A 20592-nucleotide genomic window follows, 5' to 3' on the forward strand; every position below is an offset into this window, starting at 1 on the left:
CACAGATTTTCCATGTAGTTGTTTAAAATCATAAACAAATCCATAAAATGTTTTTCTAAGTAATTTTCTAAAAGTCTTAGAAAAAGCTGTGTTCCTAAAAAATGTGAATTGGTTGAGTGAGAGTTGAGAGGCAATAAAATAAAGGTATAGAATGCACAAACTTTACAGCTAGACTGCCTGGCTCTACCAATAACTAGTTGTGTGACTACAGGCAAATTACTGAACTTCTCTGAGTTTAGTTTCCTTATCTGAAAACAGGGATGACAATATTAACCACCTCAGAGGGTTATTATGAAGATCTAATAATAAGTCAGTTCCCATAAAATACTTAGAATGGTCCCCAGATCATAGTAAATGCTCATTAAAATAGTGAAACAAACACCAAATGTCACAAAACTCTAACTCCCTTAAATGAGAATTTTTCATATGAATGGGAATATGATAGTTTCCAGGTTCATACTGTGGTGTCATTACAAGAACTTTTAATTAAAAAATTAACAAATTGGTTTATATCTGAATGCTTTCAAGCCTACTAAAATTTGACTAGCAAATCACAACCCATGGCAATATGGTTAGATTTGGCAGCCTGCTGTAGGGGATGTGCATAAACTTATGGATTACTAGATATCAGGAAGAGAACATATAAGTATATATTTTCAGATTTGTAAGTAAATTAGAAAAATACAGCTTCTTTAAAAAATTTTTTGGTTATCTAGTAGTATCCTCAAGTCCAGCATCTGGTGGCTAGGAATCGTCTATGTATTATTTTCCTTTGTGTGACAAGATGCTGTTGCTATCAATGTTGTCAGACGTGTGACCCATTGTTTCATCTGAACAGTGTAAATAAGACCATCCTTGCTGCTGCAGCTGCTGAATGCATAGAAGCTGCTAGGGTGGCCAGACAATCCTTTGTTTTGCTCCACCATTTCCAGCTATGCTTTAGTATATGCCACAATGGCTCACAGTGACCTGCATGTGACCTCATGGTCAGCATTTCCTCAATGAATTGTTGGGACTCTGTGATATTTGTCTTCCCCTCATTGATTTGGGCTTGCAATCAATATCAACGGTACTTGTGAGGCTACCTGGCTAATATTTGGGTACACTGACACTCAGGTAGCCTCATAATTCTAATAGCCAGTCTTTACTTGAGTAGGAGTTACTGAATCAAAGCTGCACCCTCATTTTACTGTATAATGGTTTGACTTTGACATCAGTAGTTCAGAACATAAACAGTACATGTCCATCATGGGTCAGGTGCTATTAAAGATGCTGCTAAATTCTCTTCTCAATCAGTAATTATATTTCAATGGAGTAAACGCTTTGAAGAAAAATACCCATGGCTGATGTGTGATGACTTGGCTAGTAGCCGTGGAAGACAATTGATCTGAAACAGGAAATGGTTAGGTGGCACAGCCTAAAAAGTGCTTGTGGTCAAGTGAGTTTGGGAATTGTAGATCTCCAAGAAATGTGTAGCAACTTAAACGAGCAATGAAAAAAATCAGAGGTTTACCATGACTGTTTTCTTCAACCCCTCCGAAGATCCTGATGTCGGGATGTATTAGCCACACCTTGCGCCTAGTTGGCCATGAGGGTTACTGAAGAAGTTATATTAAAACAATTTGTATCAGGAGATTAATACAAAAGCAAAACCTTCCAATGACTAGTCTGATTTATCTCAATTAAATTTTTGACATTTTATTTTTCCACTCATTTTTAAAAGAATTAATAAAAATTAATCAACCTAAATAAAGTAATCTAGGTTAATTAAAAGTTTGAGTCAATCAAGATTCTGGTATAGTTGCAGAGAAGACTGAAAAAGGAAGGTGATCATAACGGAGGGTGAAAGATACTGCTGACACATTAGCTGTAGCACAATTCAAGTTTATTCCATTTGTTCTTGCAACACAAAACTTAAACACGGTATTATTTAGCATTCGGATGTACATGAACTAGGATACTTATGAGAAACCCAATTGTGTCAAAAATATGACATTGTGGAAAAATGAACTCAAATATATCAAAATGCACAAAGCACTAGTCTTCCTCCATTACTGCTTAGAAAGATATGATTGTTTCTCCATTTACAAAATAGAATCAGGACAATTTAAATTTTTTAAATTTTGCATGCAAAACACTGCAATTGCTTATTTATGTAGGAGGGCACTCTCACCAGCTTCTTCTATACACAAATGAGTATATAATATTGCATGGAAGAAAACAGCAGCTCAGTTTAAGTTTTAGAAAAAAAAATCAAATAGGTACATATAGATTTGAAATCCATTATTTGGGGAAAGAAATCAATGAATAAAGGGCCACTTGTTTGCAGCTTCCATACACTGCGCCAACCTATTATCTCTCCTTCATGTCCAACTGGGTGTAGAAAGATGAGCTATGCATAGAAGAACTACTTGGGATATTCAGGTACTGTTTGAACTATAAGTCTATAGATACCAGTCTGAAGCTGCAAGGGAGAATTTGTTAGTTCACTACTTTAAACAGGTAAACCACCTGTTTGTACTTGATATGGTGCATAAGAAATGACTGATTTAATATAAAACTACAGAACATGCAAGATTTTCTCTGAGATGTTAAATATTACTTCAGTGGAGAACAACTTAACCTTTTGCTAATGCATGTGGTACCAAAAAGCAGACATAGTTTTAGCTTTCTTTACTCAAAATATGAACATTAAGTGTTGTGAATTTCTCTGCCAAGTGGTTCAGAAATACATTATAAATAACCTAGTTAAAAAAGAAACTGTAAACCATCTTGGTCAGTCTATTCTATTCTATGTTTATATGTTATTTTCTCAAGCAATCGCTTCATAATCATGGAGTTTACAAAATGGCTGAGAAAGAATAGGGAAGGCGCAATAGCCTCTACTGCATTACAAGGAACATCAGGATAAACTGTACAAAGAATCACATGGTTTCTCTACCATAATGACTGTAGAAAGCAGACCAGGTTTAGGAAAGATAGGACAATGCACTCTCTGCAATAGCCAACTACAACAAAACACTTTGAAAGTAAAGGTGAAAATTGTTTAAAGAGAAAATTCACGCCTTTTAAATAGCATTATGCCAAGAGGTGAAAACAAAGATATCAAAACACCCTGTTGCACTACGTTGTTAGTTATAGACTGATAGAGTGCCCTCCATTTTCAATGAGGATGTCTCTGTATTTTAGTTCAGTGATGTAATAAAGTACTGATTACTGGCTTTTAATCCAACTCTAACAGGCTGCATTAAGACAGCAGAATTAGCCAAATATAACAAAGTATTCAAACCACAACTTTGTGATTGTTTTCTTGGACACAGGAAAATTAGAGGGTTAGGCTAGTTTTAAGTGAAAAAGCCACAGGATAAAAAAAGGGTTCACAGGGAAAGATATATACACGCACGCACGCACACACGCACGCACGCATGCACACACGCACGCACACACACACACACACACAAACCCACACGCCAACCAATCAGCAACTGATCAATAAAACTTGTTATTAGCCAGGGCAACTGTTCTTGATAATCATTTCACCCTGCTGTAGAATGCTACAATGCCTTCAAAAACCATCATTAATTCTTTATTATCCACAATCTAAATACCAGTCCCTAACCCACCCTCCGCTTCCTCCCTCTTTAAAAATTTGAGGTACATTCAATTATTGCATGACTTGGCTGAGAAAAAAACCCTAATATTTTTAGTAAGCTTATATAGATGGCAAGTCAAAGGAATCTTAATATTTTATCAAATTTAAAATTATGTTTTAATTAGTTGTACTGCTCATGAAATAAACATTTAGAGAAGTATCTAGATATTTTCTGTAGGTCATACGAATACCATTTTAGGGCACTGTATTCTAAGAACACAGAGTATATTTTGAAGTTGTCACACTTTATGCAATGCATGATTTATAAAAGAAACAAAAATATATTACACAGGTGGGTTGGCATATGTTCAGCAGAAGCATATCAACAATGCAGGGAAACCTGGTAACAAGCATATTTTAAAAGGAATGAGGCTAAATTCGTCCAACTAGTAAATCTCACCCCACTGATAGCTTTGGTGCAATAAGTAATCAGCATCCAAGATGGGTCTGAGAGAAGCATTCCAAAGAATGTTCCTTGATTCTTCCAACATAACAAGTCTATCCGTTCAAATAGAAAATAAAGAAAATTCATAGGTACTAAGACAACTGTTCTCTCTTTATATGATACTAACAGGCTTATGGCTATGATTCTATTTTTAAATCCCCTTTTACTACCAGCAGGAGTTTGAAAGTGTTTCAATGTTATATAAATGTCTGAATCTAGAGGAGAAAAAAATATGCATACTGGAATGATTTCTCCTTTAGATTTCCAAAATTTAAGATTTTATAAATAAAACTAGTCAGTTTTATCTAAGCAAACATGAAATCCATGTGAAAGGGGAGAGAAAATCCAAAGTTCAGCCATCCAGCAATTTAGGAGTGTGCCCCTCCTCACCTTAACTAAGCTTCACATAGAGCTTAAAGTCACTGAGGAAAGATTTGGTCACCAACCACAGGCAGCGCTCTTAACTATGCCAGGAAACCCCCAGTAGAGTGCATTCTTAAGGCAGAAAGGCTAGAGCTAATTGCTTATCTCAGCACCCTAAGTTTACATCGCAGTAGCCACTACTGCTCGCAGTTAGGGCTACCAAATATGTAGAGTTGGCCTTTGTAGAATCGGACCTTCAACACAATCTAATGAATAAATTAGCTGGGGAGCTGTAAAGGTCAAATGTTACTGGTATATTTTGTCTTTGCTCTCCCTTGGGTATAAGCTGTATATTTTATAAGAAACAGGAAAGAGGCTGACTTGATCAGGAATCCCAGTAAAAGCCTGATCATGTTTTTTCCCCTCTCCTCTAAAATATTGTTTTTTTTTCTGGTAGTCTGATTTGTTATGAATTTCTCTCTCCCCTCACCCCTCTTTAAGTATTTAGCTGAAGAAGCTGGCAGATAGAGAGTGACAGACAGACAGGCAGCAGTGTGAGGCCACAGGAGAGTCATTCTTCCCGAGTTATCAGTCCATCCACCCATCACTGGAGAAGAGCTTTGATTGCCTGGTTGTCAGTGGCTTCCAAGGCGGTCAGTCCATCTGGACCTTTCACAGTCTTATCAGCACCCTGGAAAAGAGAGCAAAGGGCCCTTATCATTAAATGAGCTCACTATGGGAGAAGAGAACACAAGACTACATTGCATGGCGTAGGTTAATGTTTACATTGAGAATTAAAAATTCCTTTACTGACAGCCCATTTTACTATAAAAAAAAGAAACGAATAAAAAAGTTGCCAAGGTTATGGATTAAAGTTGTAAAAATGCCACATTATTTTCCAGGCACTAGAAATTGTAAGCTACAAAATTAACAGAGGCAATGATTGGCTTTTATTTATACTATCATATATTTACCCAATTAATTAAGCTTTAAAAGATAACATCCCTATTTGCAGTATGAAATGGAAAAAAGGTAATACTTTCACTAAAGAAGTATTCTTGTGACAAATTTTTCTTTTTTCTTCTCTGCAACATCTTTTGTAGAGTGCACAGTAGGACATGTATAGTACTGGTCACTTTACTTGTAAAAACTTAGCAGTAAATGCGTGTGATACAGGTAGTTCCCTGCTACACTCTATGGAAATCTTTGGCGCAGACACTAGATTGCTCTGAATACTTAACCTGGAGAGTGGTGTCCTGGAACATTTAATATGCAACGTGGCATTTTAGTTGTGAGAATTTGTATGCGTACTTTCATGTCTTTATGTTGCTTTATTTGTCTGCCCTTTATTAGAGTGAAAGTTCCAAGCATATAGGAATGTTACTCACCACTGTATTCCCAGCACCTAGACAAGTACCTACTGTGTGTAGATGAATTTGCTCTCAAAGCAGTTCTGACCCTTTTAACTCCCAGAGACAAGAATATTTTGCCATCTGGGGTTCTCTTCGTTAGCTCCAGCCCAGCCAGCATTTATTCACCACACAGCCTCTTGCAGCCCTCTCTGCTTTCCTTGCCAAATCTCTCATTCTTCTGCAATCCTGAGGCCTACAGAACTGTCTAAGCTTGGCACAAATGGTCCTCCAGAGTCAAACACTGGTCAAATTTACCAGTTTTTTCTTTCCATGCTCTAAATCCACAGAGTTTCTCACCAGTTCCTGAACATGCCATGTGTCATGTCTTGATACATGCAGGGCTCTATGTGGAATGCCTTACCCCCTTTCTAATTTCTTACACCACTACTCCACATCTGTCTGCATGATCTTTCTAAAATGGCAAGTCTGATCATACTACTCACCTATCTAAAAGCATCTTCACAAAAGAGATGAAGATAAATAACATGACACACAAATGCATAATCTGTTCACTACTTATACCTCTGTAGACATATTTCTTGCTAAATCCTTTCTATCATACATGTAGCTATGCTGAACAAGCTACCATACCCAAATATATCACAGTCTCTATTTCTTGTCCCTGTGACTTCTCTCATTATTTCTTCTGCTTGGAATGGTACCCTGATTCCTTACCAAACTCTTAGACACTAAGTTTCTAAGGTTTGGCTCAAGTGTGAACTGCTTTATGAAGTTACCATGGTACCTGAAGCTGTAACGACATCTTCATTCATAAATACAACTACCTTCTTGACTCCCAAGACCACATGTGCCCTCTTTTTCCCTCAGATCCTAATGTATTATATATAACTCCTGTCACAGCAACCACAATGCTTGATGTACTGGTTGTTTTACATATTTGTTTCCCTTTACTAAAGATGTTGATGGCAGCAACCAGGCTTATTAGTCTTTGCATTCCCAAGGCCTTGAAAAGGGCAAAGAAGAGGCAATCAATAAAAGTTTATGAAATTATTTAATATAGACAGGAACTAAAAATATGTACTTAGGGATTATAGTATTATCCATTAAAGACACACTGCTGTGAATAGATCAACAACCTATTCCATTGTGAACAGGTTGCCAACTAGCACACAATATAAAATATTTAACTTATTTTCAGGTAATTTTAACACTGAAGACCCTTTAGTTTTGACATCTGATTAGAAACAGGTCTAGGTTCATTTGCCTATATTTAGAGCATGATTCAGAGCATAAAGTTTTCTGGAGGAAGAAAAAGTTGCTATGGTCATGTTAAAGTGGCCCAGATAGACAGACAGGCTGTTTGTCATTCTAGGAAGTACAAGTTTTAAGGCACTCCAACAAGTAGTTCATTGATTTTTAGAAGTCACGCTTTTAGATTATCAAGTAATATTTGATAGCATGTGGTAGAATATGTGGAATGTTAAAAAAAAAAAATTTCAAGTCTTGCTACCTCTGCCCATGAATAGTTTAAAGCCTAGCTGGAAAGATAAAATATACAAGCATGAAACAACAAGAGTATATCTTTACCTACTTGTTACTTTTATCTACTCCTTATTTCAGATAGCCTAATTCCACTGTATACTATCAGTTCTCAACATGTACAAATAGGCCAAAAAAATTAGATTAGTAACACTTTAAGAATGAAACTCTTAAACTTCTACTGAGGTTATCTGACATTATCTTGACAAAAGGCTTTTGTCAAGGTTTTGAAGATGCTGATTATAGTTATACTCATCTGACTGTCAACATAACAAGAAGCTTTGTTTCAATAAAAATTTATAAAATTAGTCAAAAAATTAGGACTTGAATTTATACACACAGCTGTCCCTTGGTATCGGAGGGGAACTGACGCCCCACCTTGGGTACCCAAGTTACTGATATAAAATGGTGTAGTATTTGCATAAAAGCTATGTACACCCTCTCGTACACTTTAAATCATTTCTAGATTACTTATAGTACCTGATACAATCCAAATGATACATAAATACGGTTGACTCTGCAACATGAGTTTGAACAGTGTGGGTCCAATTACACACAAATTTTTTTCAATAAAATTTACAGCAGTGTGCCTGCTTCTCCTGCCTCCCCTTCTAACTTCCTCCACTTCGTCCACCTCTGCCACCCACCCCTGAGACAGCAAGACCCACCCCTCTTCTTCCTCCTCTTCCTTAACGTGACAACAATGAGGATAAGGACCTTTATGACGATCTACTTCCACCTAATGAACAGTAAATACAATTTCTCTTCCTTATAATTTTCTTAATAATTTTTCTCTAGCTTACTTTTTGTAATACTATAGTACAAAATACATATAACATACAAAATGTATTAATCAACTGGTAATCAGTAAGGCTTCCAGTCAACAGGAAGCTATTAGTTATGTTTTTGGGGAGTCAAAAGTTGTATGTGAATTTCTGACTGTGTGTGGGGGTCAAGACCCCTAACCTCACATTGTTTAAGGCTCATGTGCAGTTATATATATACTGTATTGCTTTTTTTACTGATATTTTTAAAATCATTGTATTATTTTTTATTTATTTTTCCTCCAAATATTTCTGATTCACGGTTGAATCCGTGGAAGTGAAACCCATGGCTATGGAGGGCTGACTGTGTATGTGTGTAATGCGTGTATATGCATCTACCTCTTTATATAGTCACACTCCCTTAGAATATAACCAATTACTTAAAAAATTTTTTTTAGCAATCATGGTTAGGAAAAGTTAGTTCACTTTGGAAAAAAAGCAGTTTCAATTCAAATACAAAATGATTGTCTGAAAGGACTAAGACTGCAGTTTAAGCCAATTCAAGGAACATTCACAATGTTTCTAGTTTAACATTTTATGACAGATACTTATCGGGTCAGGATTCCAGCAAGCTCATGTTGATGTGAACTGATAGGAAGTGAATCTAAAACTTTTACAAACCATTGAAACAGTTTTCCAGAGTTAATAATAACCTCTTTATTATTCCACAGAAGCAAGCTGAGGTCCTTACTCAGAAATTTATAATTCAAACATGGATTCTCTCAGTCCAAATAAAATCAGAAATAGAAAACAGAAAAGGAGAGAAGGCTTACTGAAGATGGTCACACTAACAGCAGTAACATATGACAAGAGCAAGAAAGTAATTGAGATGGAACCACTACTAAGCTTAGCAGTGAACTAGTTATTAAGTGTAAGGACAATTAACCCAACACTTCAACAGAGCCTAGAGTGTTTGACACTGATTAAGTTTTCAAGAAAAGGTTTACCCATGTCTTGTTTATTCTGCTTAAGAGAAAAGTATGTAATACCCTAAGAAATTTTGTATTCAAAATAGTTAAAATGTTGTTATCCTTACAGAGGTTTCTTATTTTTTTTCACAGTACTTGTTACTACCTGAAATTAAATTACATTTAGTTGTGTATTTGTTTACCCTGTCTTCCCTCTAGAAAATGAGATCTCTAAGGGCAGAAGACTTGTTTATCTTGTTCACTCATATATCCCCAATATTTAAATGAATACAATATACTTCTCCTTTTATTTGATATTAAATATCCCATAAGGACTCTAAAAAATATAAAGGAATAAAGAAATTCTTTGTTCTTTCCCTCTACCCACCCAATCGTTACATTCTCCTAGAAGCCCTTCTGGAATTTCCCAAGCAGCTGGTTCCTCCTTCTCCTTCTCAACCTGCTGTGAATCCTGAGTAGGTAGATCCTGTAGCTTGGCTCACTCAGTGCTCAGTGCAACCCCCTTTTCCCTTGCTTTCCTCTACAACAGAGGTTGTAAAAGAAATGGAATCCTCAGATTCCCTCCTTAAAGCTGACATAATTTTGGCCTCTTCCTGTGGAGGGCTCTCCTCTTGCAGGAAAGCCATGGGAGGAGAATGTCCTTAGCTCTTTCCCCTTCATCCTGTTCTAAACATACAAACAATGCCCAAAGGTTTAGGAGTCATCTTGTGACCATAGGACTGGGAGAAATGGGGGGTGGGAGCATGAAGTGTGGGACACTAAGGATATACATAGTGGAGCCAGTCATTCAGCTCTGGACTGCACACCTTCAGACATCTTGTTAGGAGCCACTCTCTTATTCAAATCACTGCATTAGGGGTTTTTGTTACTAATGGCTGGATTCTACTTGTCTCATAGCATTTACCCTGGTCTGTAATTATCTGTTAACAGATTCGTCTTCTCCAATTAGGCTGAATTCCATGAGGGCAGAGACCTTGATATAGTCTTCTCTGTACCTTTAACACCTAGGATAATGGCTGGTATGTAGTAAATGCTCAATAAATATGTTAAATAAACGAAAAAAATTCACATCTGGGTCATACTATAAATGTATATTTAGTTAATATCATATAAACCTTATTCTTAGTGAATACATGCATCCAAATTAAAAGGAAAAAGTACCTTTCTACCATCTTGTCTAAGTATGTACCACTATTTATCACTGTATTAGAAAGAACAGTGCAAAATATTTATTTTGAATTAATTTATATGCATTTTAACACAGTCTTGAGAAACTATGCTGTGCTCATAAAGAACTCCATTATCTCATGATTTGGGGGATCTGTGTTCCATGGTATTATGATAAAATGTTCAGAATATGAGAACTTTGAACAGTTTAAATATATACTTAAATATCACCATTACCATTACCATACAACTTACACATACAATTCAATTTTGGAAACTACTAAAAATAGATTTGGTATTTAGTGACATTAAAAAATTATCCAAATACCTACAATTATACATATTGTGCAATTTTATCTATGGGTGCAGGACTTCATAGCACATTTAATTTCATGTTTAATTTACACATTGATACAGGGGACAAAGTAAAAATAAGATATTCCACAGCATCTAATATAAAACACAGTTTTATGTCACAGTTTGTTATGTCTGTTACATTTTTGTAGCAGTTTTGAGTTTTTAACATAATACTGCAGATACATAATCTTATTTTTTCTCACAGCAGCCATGTGAAGTTGGCACTGTTAACTCTATTTTACAGATAGAGGTTCTCAAGCTCAGAGACATTAAGAAACTTGCCCAAGGTCATTCAGCAAATTATAGAAACTAGAACCTTCTGATTCCAAATCTCGTGTTCCATGGTGTCTTTAATTGAAAATTATCTATAGCCTTTCCCTCAAAAATGTTAGGAGAAGACCCAGATTTTAGAATTCATTATTACCTTTAGATATCTGCAACTGCCTCTTATAGAAACTGAAGAACTTTGTGGAATGGCACAAATACAACATGTCATCTGTGGAGCACTTTGACGTTAGAGAACATTTTCACAGACATTCAATTTATAAGATAATTCAACAAATATTTACTGAGTATCTATTAAGTGCCAGATGTAGTTTTGGTAAATAAAATTTTACTGGAACACAATCTCACTCATTCACTTACATGTTGTTTATGCTCCTTTTGTATATGACAACAAAGATGAGATGCTATGACAGAGACCATATGGCACGCAAAGCCCCAAACATTTACTACCTGACTGTTACAGAAACTATTTGTTCACCACTGTTCTGGGCCATTAGGGAGAATGAGAAACAAGTTCTCACTGTTTCACAATCCAGCTGGCACAGAGGAAGGGATCACATACGTAAATATTATCAGTGTGGCAAACACTAAAAATAGAGGGACAGACCATAACCTTTTTTGATCCTCAGAATAATCCTGAGATATAAATACCAATAATCCCATCAAGTTCAGATGTAAAGTGATTTACTGGCTATTAAGTTATAGAGCCAGGCCTTACAGGTTTTCTCATTGCCAAGCTCTTCTATCTGTACCATTCTGCCTCAAACAATGTGCTAACTATGCAATGGGAAATGACATATATGAACTATAGCATTTGCTGAGAACTTTAATTTACCTGGTGGGCTAAGAATTGTTGTTGATTGGTCTCTTTTACTGTTTTAAAAATTCGATTCTTACAATCTCAATGAACCCTAAAGAGACACGTACTTCAAAACTTTTCCAACTTACTCATATAACAAATGAGACCCACATGTATAAATGGGAAATTAGACATATTTTTATTTCATTTTATTCTTTATTTGGATATAGTGACTAAAGTTCATTTTCAGCTGCATATATAATGGTTTTGGATTTGTTCTTATGTTACCCCTAGAAAAAATATGATTTAACATCTCTAATGCAATCATATTCAGCCAAGAATAGAAAGATCATTTCAAGGTTTCAGAGAAAAATTCATCATAGAAATAACAGGACAGGGTTAAGAACTGAGCCTTCAAATTATTCCTCTCCAAGGACATTCAGATATTGAGCTGTTATATTACTGATAAGGTGGTACATCATAAGTTTTAGATGAAAAAGTTTGTCTACACTTGAAACAGAGTTATTTTCATAAAGCTTATTTTTTTTTCCAGGAACCCTCATTCCTGTAGTAAGTCTTCCCTTTTCTGAAAAATACATCAATCCTAACTAGTCTTGGTACTTGCAGAGAATTTATAATGTGCTGGGCATTGCCACAGTGGCTTATACACATTATCTCATTTAATAACTCCTTGGCTATACTGACAGGCAGTATAATGTAGTGGTTATAGACACAGGCTCTGGAGGCAGACTGACTGGTTTTTGGATTCTAATTCCCCTTCTTACCGGCTGTGTGATCTGGGAAAATTTCCTATTTGCTCTGTGCCTCAGTTTCCCCAATGATAAAGTGGGGGATAAAAATCATACCTACTTCATGGGATTACTGTGATGATTAGATGAGTTAATACACATAAAGCACTTAAAACAGGATTTGTACATGAGACTTGTCATTTAGCTGTGAGTTATTTTATCCTCTTATCTACTCTATGTGATAAGTACTGGCCCATGATACAGAAGAGAAAACTTAGGCTGATATATTAAGGAACTTGCTCAAAGCCACGAAGCTTTTATGAAGAACTGAGAACTAAATTTGGAGTGTGGTGTATGGTGCCACAGAGTACAGTCACTAACAGAAACTATATAAAGTAATGATGTACTCTAGTCTAAAAGAGCTAAATGGTTAAAACAAGGAACTTACAATAGGCATGCTTGTGTTATGATATTTTTGAAACCTATCAAAACCATGCTGGTATTCAACTTCTTCTTCTGGTTCTTCAGTTATTTATGGGGTAAGTTTTGTAGTTCTATCATTCTGCTAGGCCCTTTATAATGCAGTTTCTTCCTAAAATAAGGTAATTTGGTAAAGCAATTCTGAGTTCTTTGAGGATCACCAGTCCTATATTTTTTGAAACTCAACTTGTCCATATTATATAGAATGGAATTTTAGTGGTTTTGAATAATCATAAATGTGTGCTTGAGACTATCTGAAGCTATTTAGATTTTACTGAAGGGAGTGTAGTAATTTGAGTAACAAATGTTGCTTCTACCTGCAAGTACGCTTATTTGCTTATGCTGAAAGGGGCTGACTCCCAGGACTAATAGCTTACGTATCTGATTCTCAATTCAAGCAGCAAATTCTGCACCACAGACATTTCCCTGAGGACTTGACAGTGCTGATACTTGAGACGGGCATTCAAATTTTATTAACTGGCTACTTGATTAAAAACAAAAGAAAACCACAGAAAATACATTTATCAAAAACATCAATATTATCAAAAAAGATGGTTTTCTATATTTTCTAACAGACTGATCTTTGGTATTTTTTTACTCTCTATAAACAATTATATTAATAAATAATATATTAAGCATTTTAACGTCCTTTTTTAAAAAAGAACTCAGTTTAGTAAACCTTTGTTTTGTATTTCCCTCTTTTATCCTACTCAACACACCATGAACAGTTAACTTAGAGAGTGGTCTGAAACACCTATGAGTCATTAAAATTAGTGCTGCACAATAATCGGTATTTTTTAATATATATGTATAGTATATGTGTGTGTGTGTGTGTGTATATAGTTGTAAGGTTAGAATAGACCTCCTAAAGAGACAAATTCTTTGATACATTGTGAAACAGAGAAAGAAAAGAAAACAAAAAAGCCAAGTTTCTTTTGGACTTCCTCCTCTCAGATATAGTTTAGTATGCTAAATATCACTAGTCATGTAATGACAGTTTATAATAACAAATTAAGAATGCTGTCAGTTTATTTTGTAATCTAAGAATAAAACAGTAATTATAATGTTTTTAAATTTTAATTAAATTCTTAATTCATTTTGATTCTCTCATGCTGGGGTTCAACTTTTTCTGTTTATTTCAAAGAATTCCTATTCCAATAGGTGGTTGAGGTCATTTTTAATAGTAGTATATACCACGTAAGGGATGGAGTGTGAACACACACTGGGGTAAATGACTTTAGCTTATCTGTCTAAATTCTAAATTATAGCAAATGTAACCTCCTTAAAAGATTGATAAAGTAAGTGAATATTCAGGATAATTCCCCATAATACCCATACCGGATTATTTAGAAATGCTTTTCCTTAGGATTAGTGAGCAAGGATACTGGACTTCTTAAAATCCTTTATTATCAGTTATATAAATTATAAGAGATTACATATAAGGAATTTTAATGAGTACTATTGAAGAAAATGGAACATATATTAAACATATAGTTTTGATACAATAAAAATATACAACATGGCAGTGTATTAATGGGACAGGCAAACTACTATTTCTCTTAGAGAATTGTTTTTTTCAACCACAATACCAGATTAACAAATCAAATTATATGTAACTTAAAATAACTTCTCTATCATAGATGCCTGTTTCACACGCTCACTTCAGCTGCTTCTTTTTCACACTCACACTCCTCTGCTGCTGCTAAATCTCCAAGGATGCCTCTTTAGTCTGCATCATCTGCCTCCTTTCCCTTGTCTCTTCTTGCCAGTTTACCAATATTTGTCATGTACTCTGGATTCGGTCAAAGTACTTGGAGGTTTGATCATCCTCCTTCCATCTTGGGTGTTATTATTTACCAATTCTTTGGTTCTAGCTTTTTTTTTTTTTTTCATTTAGCATGTGTTTTGTATTTTAATTTTTTGCTTAGAGTTATTCACATATTAATTTACTGCTTATGATTCCTTTTTGCATCTCAGTCTTTTTTGGGGGGTTTGCTTCTTCCTGAAGCATCCAACTTATCACTCTGTCTGTTGCTCAGGGGTACTGGGCACCTCTGGCTTGGGTCAACACTAGCTCCTACCTTTTGCAAAAATACTCTTGCTCATATGTGAAAATGTATTTTTCTTTGACCCTATCCTGCCCGATTTCTGTGTTTCATGTATTCCTTATAATTTCCTGTTTTAACAATTAAAGATTTTTTAAAGAGCATAATTAATTTCCAAAAAAAAAAAAATCTGGCTAACAAAACTACAGTCTATCTATTATAGAAGCTTATGCAAAATAAAATCAAAGTAATTAATTTTGAAAAAGGAGAAGTGAAATTTACCATGCTGCTTTCAAAAAGGTAAAAAGAAAAATCTCTTTCTCTGATACAAAACAAATAACAGCTCTACATGATTACAACTGTTCTGCCATAAATATAGCTATCTCTAAATGTCTCTTATTTGGCTACAAAAATCAAGGCTCAAGTGAAAGAAAAATATGGGCACAAGTAAAAGAAAAAAACAAACTAGTAAATGTAAGAACTCAGCACAATGAATAATTTGGCAACACAGTATATATTTACAGAGAATCTTCTGGAATAACATATTAGGTAAGAATAATTATATCCTGTTTTGTTTTTCCTAGAAGCAATGAGAGGCCTATCAGAAAGAAAAACTGTTCTGATCTATAGTTTGAGATATGGCTAAAAGGAAAGAGAAAGCCTGGGGCAGCTCATTTAGTAAATGGCCAGAGCCCTAAGCTAAAAAGGATCCCATGGAGATTTTTATTTTCAGAGAACAAAACCCTTGACTGGGTAGAAGAGGTCAGGGAAAAGGGGGAAAGGAAGGCTAAGGAAGGTATCATTCATTTATTTTACTGTACACTTAGCCAGCAGATAGGTGAAGCCAAGGGAATTAAGTCAACACTGAGGAAGAGAGCTGAGAGAGACACAAACAGAAATTAGATTCTGGTCACGCGGCTTAAGCCCAGGGTCAAGCTATGCCTAAACCCTACAGTTAGAGAGTCAATAAGATCTCTCTACTGTTTAAGCCAGTCTGAGCTGGGTTTAGTTGCTTGCATTATGATGAGTCCTAACTAATACGATACCTGAATTACATAAATCTTCCATGAACTGTGAATCAGTATTTGTAGGATGTGGCAACCAGTGTTTGATAAAGTAAGCAAAAATATTCCCCAGGGATGAAATTATCTAGCAGTTTTCAAAGGTACTCTGTATGTTTTCACGGATGTGGGCTAGGGATGGATAATAAAGGGAAGGACATAGTGACTGGAAATCTCTGTAAGCATACCCCATCAAAGATGCTGGACCCACTACAATGGCAAAGAATAATATTTCCATTTATTTTGGCTTTTTGAGAACTGCATCATTCACATCAGTATGATGTGAAGTATCTGAAGACCGCTGTTGATATACAACCAAAAAACAAAACAACAAAACCATATTTAAAGAAATCCAGTAACTGTGGGTAACATAAAGCTATGGGTAGAAAAAGAACTTAGTTTTAGAGAAGCCTAATTAACTACTTTCAGAACCATGTCTTTAAAAATTTGTCAACAAAGTGTTAAGAGATAAATGTGCTACCTTCTTTCCCAATATTCTCCATATCTTATTGAAACTGACTCTATGAAGCATAAAATCCTCTAATAAATAAAGCTAGTTATAAAAAAGGCTATGTATTGAGTGCTTACATGTCAGGAACTGTGGCAAAATGCTTTATGTATATTTATTCATTTAATTTCTATTTCTTCCTTGCTTCTTTTAGCAGGCTTATTTTAAAATCCCAAATGAAGTATTATGAACAGCACTTTCCAGAGTATGGTTATGAAATGACAAGCTTGGGATTAATATTGGTGCCCCATTTTATGAAGATTTCTTGCTTTCCAGCATTTGTAGGCTCCATGTAATATAGCTACAATGGCTGCAACTAATTGGTTAATTCCTGAGACTGGATTTTGATTCCATCTAAGGCCTTATAATAGTAAAGAGAGAAGACATTGGAAAACTCCAAATTTACCACTATCTCCATCACATCAAGAAACCAGATGCCTTGGAGAGCCGTTACTTACAGAAAACTACCTCTAACAATCTTGCTCAGTATGCAATGAAGAAAATGGAGCTTACAAATTTCAAACCAGTGCTACTCAAAGTGTGGTTTGTGAACCTGATGCCAGTCTACAAGTTGTTACTGGCCCACAAAGACTTTTATATCACTAAATATGATGCTTAGTTCAGCTAACATTTTTTTCATAAAAAGATTTGCTTAATAAAGGAGATTATGTTGATTTATATTCTAGCCCAAGCTCCTTACTCATCATGAACTGGTAACAGTTTGTGGACCAGCTATTTGGAGTAATTCCATTCAAGATTTCAATTCTGGATACTGCTTCTGGTTTTCTGTCCCTGCTGCCACACAAAATTCAAATAAATTAATAATCAAACACCTAGCTTAAACAGTTACACAGCAGTGGGAAAAGCAATAAAAATTAGCAATTGACCTCACCTTTGAGAGAAGCAATTTCACACAGGAAACATGACCCTCATAGACAGCAGACAGAAGAGGGGTAATATGATGTTTATCTGGAGCCTATGAAATAATAAACAAAGAGATAAGCTTATACATTTTTGACGTTTTCCTTGTTTCTAGATCTAATTAGGGAACTCCTGTAAATATTTCAAAATCAGTGTTTACCTATTTGTTTTTCTACATGAAATCGTTCCACAGAGACAAGTTTCTAGTGTCTCAGTGAGCTACCAGAGGCCCAAGCCCACAGCAACGTCTCTCCTTGGAAGTTAGTGTAGTAAGGTAGAGGGAGATGGTTTTGAGCTCAAATCTTGGCTCTGCCACTTAACGAGGGATTAATTATTTAGTCTCTCTGAGCCTCAATTCCCTACTACTGTGGAAATGCCAAAGTGGTCCAGTAAGGGAAGAAAGGGGTAGAACACAGCTGATAAGGAGGTAAAAGAAGATTGTCACAGCTGGGCCAGATGAGGTGGTGTTCCCTGGGAAGTGAAAAGTTCATCTCACTTGCTGTTACAGTTATTTGAACACTTTGTAAAACTCTGAAATATAGAAGCTACAAAAATCTAGAACCAGAAGATGACTGCTCTTGTCTGACCACTTACCCACTGACCTTTGTCCAACAGTCCAGTTTACATTTATCCCGTGACTGCATAGTCCTGTGCTCTATTATGTCACAGTCATTTGCCACCTACAGATAGTGCTAACTTCCCAAGTTTTAGAAGTTGAAAAGCAATAGCCAAGCGGGAAACATCCTAACCCAAGGTTTTATCAGCTTTAAAAAAAGTCAGTTTTTTTGGCTTATTTTTTAAAATCCCAACTATATATTTCAAAGTTACAGGAAATGTGAGATATCACATCTTAGATTGTATTTGTATTTACACTGAGGTTCCTACAAATAACTATCTTATAATCTCTAGAAAACAATTACCCAAAGCATACAACAGAAATTTTTTCTAGAATGACAACATTCTCTACATACATTAATATCTGCTCCTTTCAGCAACAGAAATTCCAGGATTTCAAGCTGCCCACAATCTGCTGCATAATGAAGAGGCTTCCTTCCACCTTCTAGTGTCCGGTTGACATCTTCTCCCTTATAAGAAAAGCCAAACAAAAACAATATTGATATGGATGGAAGACTGAAGAAGAGAAACGAGGCACCTGATATTTTTATTCTTATAGCCATAAAAGAATTTCATGAAACAATTACATTTCTTGCAAAGTGAAATAAATAGCCAAAAACTTGAAATGAAATTCTGCACAATCATTAACATACAGTATGTCAGTAATTCAAGTCATGATTAGTCCAGCTGAAAACAATATACAATGATAAATGTAATGCAATATGTTACTGTGCTCCATTTCTAAAGAGTTCAATCAGCACAGTATCAACATGTGACCACAAAAGACTGGTAAGTTCAAGAACTCAGATTTTTTTTTTTTTTTTTTTTTTTTGAGACAGAGTCTCGCTTGTTGCCCAGGCTAGAGTGAGTGCCATGGCGTCAGCCTAGCTCACAGCAACCTCAATCTCCTGGGCTCAAGCAATCCTTCTGCCTCAGCCTCCCAAGTAGCTGGGACTACAGGCATGTGCCACCATGCCCAGCTAATTTTATATATATATTAGTTGGCCAATTAATTTCTTTCTATTTATAGTAGAGACAGGGTCTCGCTCTTGCTCAGGCTGGTTTCGAACTTCTGACCTCGAGCAATCCGCCCGCCTCAGCCTCCCAGAGTGCTAGGATTACAGGCGTGAGCCACTGCGCCCGGCTAGGAACTCAGATTTTATATAGTTCATATGACATGTACCTTAATTTGTCAAAGAAAGCAGCCCTATTTTGATGTGTAGCCATCATTATCACCAGGTAATTTCAGTATTAGTTATTAAGAATTCATTACATTCATTCAATATTTACTAAAGCCCTACTGTATAGCAGGCACTGTGCTAGGCAGTGGGGAGACACAGACAGGGTTCCCTACTACACAGAGCTTACCATCTAGTTGGGGGCAGATGTTAATAAAATAACCTAGTAAGTAAATATAAAATTTCAAAATATAACTGCTATTAAAAAAAGAAACACAGGGCTACACAAATACTTATCAGGAGGACATGATAATCTTAATTATGGATGGGAGTGTAGTGTCAGAAAATAAACTTAAGGCCTCAAAAGGTAGTTTTCATTCATTGAAAATTAACAGTGACTCTAACAATAACAACTACAACTACCCTCTCTACTGACCAGCTACTACATTTGACACTGTGTTGTATGTGTTATTTCTAATCTTCAAACCACCCTAACAGGAGAAGATCTCCATTTAATATATACAAAGTCTGAAGCTAAAAGAGGTTAAATAACTTTTTAAAGTGGTTTAGTTAATAAAAGAGTAGATATCTAAACCTATTCTCTTCCTATACCACCATGCTGCTTTTAATTCACATTTGCCCCTTCCCTCTTAGGAGACTTCAGATTTTACAGAGTACCAAAATGTCTAAAAGAGTTTATTTTCTCAACACTTCTGTCATTCACTTAGCATAGTTTGGTCAACTCATCAAGCCATTCCCCAAATTAAGATGTTCAGAGCCCTATCATTTTATAGCCATTACCAGCTGTTCTTTCAACCACACATACACTAAATTCCCCTTTTCACTTATGCTTGTTTTTGCCTTCTTTCCCATTAATTTAAATAATATAGGTTCTCCAAGTTCCAACCAAATTCAAGATTTACCTCATCTATGAAATCTTCCATGGTTATGGTGAGCTGTCCCTCCCTTAAAACTCACAGGAATCAGTTAGTATTTAAATAAATAGTGCCCTTGCAACTTTTCATGTGCATATGCCTTCTTTCCCAATGGATTGCAAATTCCTTGAGTGTACAAATTATATGTTTTCTTCTTTATATCCTCCTACAATATAATGTGGAGGTTAAGAGCAGGAGCTCCATCACCATTAAACCTTCAGCAAATTACTTGCTCTTTGTGTATGAGTTTTCTTAACTGTAAAATGGAGATAACAATACCTATATCTCATGAAATTGTGGGGATTAAATTAGATGATCCATGTATAAAGCACTTAAATAACACATTAGCTAATATTAATAGAAACCT

At 35.5% G+C, this 20592-nt stretch overlaps 1 protein-coding gene across 1 annotated transcript in view; it reads right to left on the minus strand.

Moving 5' to 3' along the window:
- Positions 1-1868: 1868 nt before the first annotated feature.
- The window catches only part of MTPN (myotrophin), a 40245-nt gene continuing 21521 nt past the window's right edge, over positions 1869-20592 (minus strand). The window contains exons 2-4 of the mRNA XM_012744740.2: positions 18469-18582; positions 17469-17552; positions 1869-5151 (exon numbers count right to left, since the gene is read on the minus strand). Coding sequence (XP_012600194.1) covers positions 5065-5151; positions 17469-17552; positions 18469-18582 — 285 coding nt within the window. The 3' untranslated portion in view covers positions 1869-5064. The remainder of the gene's footprint in view (positions 5152-17468; positions 17553-18468; positions 18583-20592) is intronic.

Source organism: Microcebus murinus, chromosome 9, assembly GCF_040939455.1.
Source record: "Microcebus murinus isolate Inina chromosome 9, M.murinus_Inina_mat1.0, whole genome shotgun sequence".
NCBI lineage: Eukaryota > Metazoa > Chordata > Mammalia > Primates > Cheirogaleidae > Microcebus > Microcebus murinus.